We start from the raw sequence: 6251 nt of genomic DNA, 5'->3' as shown, positions 1-6251 counted from the left end.
TTATTATTGTTATTGTTATTATTATTATTATTATTATTATATTATTGTTATTAATATTATTATTATTATTATTATTAATATTGTTATTATTGTTATTATTGTTATTGTTATTATTATTATTATTATTATTATTATTATATTATTGTTATTAATATTATTATTATTAATATTATTATTAATATTGTTATTATTGTTATTATTATTATTATTATTATTGTTATTATTATTATTATTATTTATTATTTTTCGACCAGCCCTTGCATTAGGTCCCTTCAGTCCTGAGTTAACTGGATTTGAACCTGATACAGATTTTACCGCCGTAGACACATTGCCCATAGAATCAGAGGAAGTGTCTTCTGTCACCGATTCTCCTGTGCGTAGAGAGTTTCCGGAAACATGGCTGTGGACGGACTCAACTGTCGGGTAAAAAATTTTAATTTTTTTGTACAAGTTAAATGTAGAATTAATTTTGAGTACAGCATATTTCAAATAACATCTTTATTTTCGCGTTGGGTTAAACTTTGACGTGATAGTTCTGTGTCAAGGACAGTTGAGTCGTAGGAAATTGAAAATGTTTAATATTCTCATGATGACGAATTAAAAAATGTAAATCATATTGTGCTGCATAATTCAACACTGTCACAGACAGTTGGACTTAAGGGAACATATTCTAAACAACGATGAAATAATGTGCGAAAGTGTTTTAATTGCTACATCTAGTATCTATTATTTTGTTTTTCTTTTTTTTTTTTTATTTCACAATTTTAGAGAGGATGGAACGGTTTCCATCACCGCCAAAGTTCCAGATACCATCACATCTTGGATTGGAAGTGCGTTTGCTTTGTCCAGTGATACAGGACTTGGAATTGTGCCAACTACATCAATGGTGATTTCTTGCATTCCTAAATTCTTACGTTTATCTTTTGTATTTTTTTTCCGTCATTTTTGTTAATACATTCTCTTCTATTTACTGAAATTAAGAATATTGACTTCTTATTGTCCAATCTTCTTGATGATCAGAAATTTAACTTAATTCTTGACCTTGAGTATTTTGCTACATATGCTTTATATAAGTCTACTTTCAAAAGCAGCTAATCACACCAACCAATAGTTTGTGATTCTTAAAATGACTTTGGCTATGTTCTCTCACGACAGCTAACGGTTAGCAGGATCCGGATCCTGCTAACCGTTAGCTGCAGTGCGTCCATATGAGAGGATCCCGATCCGGATACCAAGAATATGAAGATCGAATAACTGGCCAATAAGAAATTGGAAATTGTAAACGCGTATATGTGATTGGTTGATAACAAAAACACGCTCAATGTGCTAACCGATAGCGCTTGCTAACCGTTAGCTGTATCCGGATACTGCTAATGGTTGGCCCTAACTGATCAGGCATTCTCACATAGGGGCTAACGGTTAGTGCTAAAGGTTAGCTCTCGATCCTGATACTAGGTCTCTCGTGAGAACTAGGCTTAATGTTCATGTTCATTGTTGTATAGTGTACAAATGTTAAGTCTCTCATACGCAATGTATGGCTGGCCTTTTTTCATGAAGAAAAGTGAGAGTTTAAAAATAAAGTACATATTTTATATAATTGTCAAATTTGTTTAAATAAGAGTTTGGGTTTTGACCTCTCTTGGCAGAATGAATTAGGTAATAGTATGGGTGTCTATATATCACTGTAAAGTAAATTGATAATCAAATTTTATGTCTGTATCTCTTAATTTTAGGTGACAGTTTTCAAACCATTCTTTGTGTCCTTAAACCTACCCTACTCAGTCATTCGAGGGGAAAACCTAGCTCTTGAGGTTTTAGTCTTCAACTACCAAACCACAGATGTTGCTGTAAGTAGTGTTTAGAATTTTATGTATAGTTACTTTTTATTTTCAAAAAACATAACTTGGGTAAGATTTTAAATATATATTTTTTTTATTTGGGCTCAACTACGTTGATACTTTGAATCTTTTATTTCATGATAGCCTAACTTTTTATTAAATTTTGTTACTAATCATATAGGGTTCACCATTTTTTGTAGTTACTTTGTATGTGTTGCCATACAGAGAATTCAAACTTATTTTATCAAACAAGTTTCCATACATCTATGTTTTATATTCTAACAATTTTGCATTCAGTTTTCATATGAATGTCATTATATATCCAATTAAATCATATAAATGTGACCCATTTTGAATTATAAACTAAATTTGTGACAGAGAGATAGAAAGATATGTTTCTTCATTCTGGATACTCAGTATTAGTGCACTGTTCTTCCCTGAGGTCCAGGGTATGGTCTCAAGCTACATTCAATTACAAAAACAAAATTAAAAGAAAAAAGTATATAAATATATATATTTATATATAAATGAAACAGAAAAGAAAAACAAATGGGTAAATTAAATGAAAATTTTAAAGGATTTTAAGGAAAGGGAATAAATATTGCTACGAATACCTGATGATAAATTGTTCCATAATTTAATGACCAATATTTAAAAGTTTGTTTTCCAAAATCATTCACCATTTTCAAAGTGTTTTTTAATTTACTTCCTACATTTATTTTATGAAAGACATCAATTAATTCGTAAAATGTTTCCTCTTCTAATATACTAGGGCGCTACGGCATGTTGCTGCTTGGTTTGTCGGCCACTTTTTACAAATTTTGACTCAGGAAAATCATTTAAGGGACCAAACTGTAAAGTTATTTTACATTAATATATCTTCTATTTTAAACTACATAATCTTAACTTTATATTCATAATTGACTCATTTTTTCAAAATTTTCTTTTAAGGCTGACATAATTCTTCACAAATCAACAGATTTTGATAACATTGAATTCCACACAAGTAACAGCGTTACAGACAATATCAATGAGGTTTATGTTAGCAAGGACCAGGTAAGTTATCATTACTAGTATGTCAATATTATTAATTTCAATTCATATTTTTATTTTATTTTTTATATCACCAAACTCATAATCAGTAAGAGTACTATACAGCACACCTAGCAAAACAATTTAAAAAATTTTATTCCAACCATGAAAATTAGTTTGGTAAAATGTCTTCAGCAGGAAACGGGGAATTCTAAAGCGCCGATGTCCGCCATTCGGTTCTCACAGTGCTTTTGCCAGTGGTTTTCTAGGGCGAGAAATTTATCATGCGGACTGCCAGACCTTTTTTAAAGGTGCCTTCCCGTATGCCAAAACAAGTTTACATGTACAAACATATTTTTTTTTTTTTTAATTTTATCTAGTCATACATTATATTATCAAAATGACGTGTTTAATAAATTGGGAGAAAAATTTTGGGGGATGGACTCGTCGACAGTACTGTGATTGCACTTCTTACTGGCTATGCCAACTGCAAGTTATCTTGTCCGCTTTTTGCATGGGTTGGTATATGTTCAGAGGGTATATGCTCAAGTGTACCACCGGAAACATAACATAATATGCACACATACGTCATTGGTTGTTATCGTCCAGGAGTGTATCATCCCCGAACTACCAGACCGTTGAGTCCGTGGCTCTAAAATGTAAAAAAGAATTTATAAATGCTACAATGTTACCCCAATTTCGACAAGCATACTCATCCCTGGCACCCTCAGTCACAGCCTGTGGGTGAGTCTACTCGTCGCTGGCAGCCAACGTGTTAAACAATATGAACATGTCTCCTGGGAACTGCAACATGCAACTGATTGTCAGTTGCACGTTCTTCTTAGCCCTACTTTAATGTGCACATTGCTCTAAAATGTATAACAAAGAAATTATAAATGCTACAATGTTACCCCAATTTCGATAGCATACTCGTCCCTGGCACCCTCAGCCACACCCTGTGGGTGAGTATACTCGTCGCTGGCAGCCAACGTGTTAAAAAATATGAACATATCTCCTGGGAACTGCAACATGCAACTGATCGTCAGTTGCACATTCTTCTTAGCCCTACTTTAATGTGCACATTGGTCTAGTTGTATACAAGTCTTGTATCTGAAAGGTGGTGCTCTTGAGGTGCTTGATGGTATACAACCTAACTAGAGGACAAAGATCTCCAGTTCAGCGCACACAAATATTCCATTTTTACCATCAGTTTTAACCAACTGCTCTGGTAATAGAGGGATTCGTCGATGGGCGTGACATGATCTAACTTGGGTGTTGGCTGTAAACAATATAATAGCACAGCAGAGATTGTTATTTCAGCTGTCCCATGTTATTGCTGTAAAGATCATCATAAATGCTGTATTTGTTCTTTTGAACGTAAATTAAGTTACTCTGAGTCGATTGTTGATATCCCTAAAATCACCACACAAACATTGTGTGAATTGACATCCAAGGGAATCTGAGATTTTTTTTGACAAATGTAGGGCATAGGCCTAGCCTATATATGGCCTGTTTAGGTATTCACAAGAGTCTTCAACCCGCTAGCAAAGGTCTACAAAGGATCACATAAGTCTATTTCGTGAATACTTACCTGGATAACCGACTAATTGCCAGACCGGGAGAAATCGGTTTTGGTTCCCACGCAACGTCCGCTGTATCTGGGGGCGCACATCGATCTTGTTCGTTCAGTGGCGTTCCCCTCCACGGGTCGGATCCGCAAGTGCCAACTAGTAATCACTCAGCTTCTTTCCCTTCCGCATTCCCCAGCCGAGTCGTGGCTGCGGATGTTGGGGTTTCTCGCGAGCCTGGTAGACCTAGTTCCTTATTGCCGGCTTCGTATGCGCCCTCTTCAACTGTATCTGCTCGCGTTTTTCTCTCCAGCGTCTCGGGACTTGTCAGCTCAGATTCCCTTGAACGCATTTGTCGCCAGGCACCTCCGGTGGTGGCTTCAGGAGAACGTGCTTCAGGGCGGGAAGTCTTTCCCCGACCCTCTCCCCGTCTTTTGCTTTTCGGCCGACGCCTCCCTCGGGGTTGGGGCGGTTGTTCGTTCACGGAGCGCATCGTGGGGGACTGGTCGCTGGAAGAATCCACCAGTCATATAAACGTTCTGGAGCTTTTAGCAGTTCGTCGGTCTCTGGAGGCCTTCGTCGATCGGGCAAAGGGGAAAGCTGTGCTAGTTCATTCCGACAGTTCAACCGTGGTCTCCTACATCAACCGTCATGGCGGCACGCATTTACCAACGCTATGCTTCGCATACGAAGCCGGCAATAAGGAACTAGGTCTACCAGGCTCGCGAGAAACCCCAACATCCGCAGCCACGACTCGGCTGGGGAATGCGGAAGGGAAAGAAGCTGAGTGATTGCTAGTTGGCACTTGCGGATCCGACCCGTGGGGGGGAACGCCACTGAACGAACAAGATCGATGTGCGCCCCCAGATACAGCGGACGTTGCGTGGGAACCAAAACCGATTTCTCCCGGTCTGGCAATTAGTCGGTTATCCAGGTAAGTATCTCACTCATAGACTACCAACATCACGATTGATTTGTGTAATTTCAAAACATACAATGCAAGGAGAAGCTAGAATAAGTAAATAAACACTATTTTGAACAATTGTATTACCTTTCCTTGCCGTTTATTCTCACATTAACAGAGTGGCTGTTTTCGAAACCATAACATTACCTTTTCTTATACTTTCATACTGATCGCACTGTTCTGTTAGGTTTTCTATGGTACACCCAACGTAGATCACGTGACTGGCTGTGGAAAAACATTGCTGAATCCTCTCTATTGTAGCCGTCTATTGACCTTCCCAATCAGAACAGGGCAAGGAATGTGCATGTGTAAAAAGCACACGTATTGTCTCACAAACACACAGGTTTGCGTATGTTTTTACACTATCGTTTTGTGAGACCTTGTCAACAATATCCAAGAGCAGATCCATTGACATTGTGATTGAATTTCCAGATCACAGATTTTGGCTTATTGCAGATTTTTATTTTTGAAATTTCTTGTAATTTTTCTTCGTTATATGATCCACGATCCTAATCATCTCATGTTCGTCCTGTCTCGTTTTCCCGCAGGTTGTGAAAACAGTTATTCCTGCTGGAGATGGTGTGTCCATCTCTTTTCCCATAATTCCCAAAAAATTAAAATTGATGGACATACGTGTGTCGGCACAGTCGTCAACCGTCAGAGATGTTATTATACAACAGCTTTTGGTTGAGGTACTGTAATTGAACATTTCAAATAATATTATTTTTTGCTTTTGTTATAATCTTTCATAAATTCTGCAGAAATTCCTGTAAATATTAAAACATTGAATAAGTCGTTTATAGTAGTGCATCCAGGATGTATTTTGTAGGGTGAGGGGAGGTGGTGGGG

General features: G+C 37.1%; 1 protein-coding gene across 1 annotated transcript in view; it reads left to right on the top strand.

Annotated features, from left to right (window-relative positions):
* Window positions 1–6251, top strand: part of LOC117116742 (CD109 antigen-like) — a 41160-nt gene that overhangs the window by 25293 nt on the left and 9616 nt on the right. Inside the window, exons 15-19 of the mRNA XM_033260834.1 lie at window positions 255–423; window positions 769–886; window positions 1734–1847; window positions 2790–2894; window positions 5951–6094. Coding sequence (XP_033116725.1) covers window positions 255–423; window positions 769–886; window positions 1734–1847; window positions 2790–2894; window positions 5951–6094 — 650 coding nt within the window. The remainder of the gene's footprint in view (window positions 1–254; window positions 424–768; window positions 887–1733; window positions 1848–2789; window positions 2895–5950; window positions 6095–6251) is intronic.

This window comes from Anneissia japonica, unplaced genomic scaffold (genome assembly GCF_011630105.1).
Source record: "Anneissia japonica isolate Jap-2015-1 unplaced genomic scaffold, ASM1163010v1 scaffold287762_len338049_cov154, whole genome shotgun sequence".
In the NCBI taxonomy this organism is placed as follows: domain Eukaryota; kingdom Metazoa; phylum Echinodermata; class Crinoidea; order Comatulida; family Comatulidae; genus Anneissia; species Anneissia japonica.
Note: the sequence above shows the minus strand (reverse complement) of the source record. Positions and strands in the feature narration are given on the sequence as shown.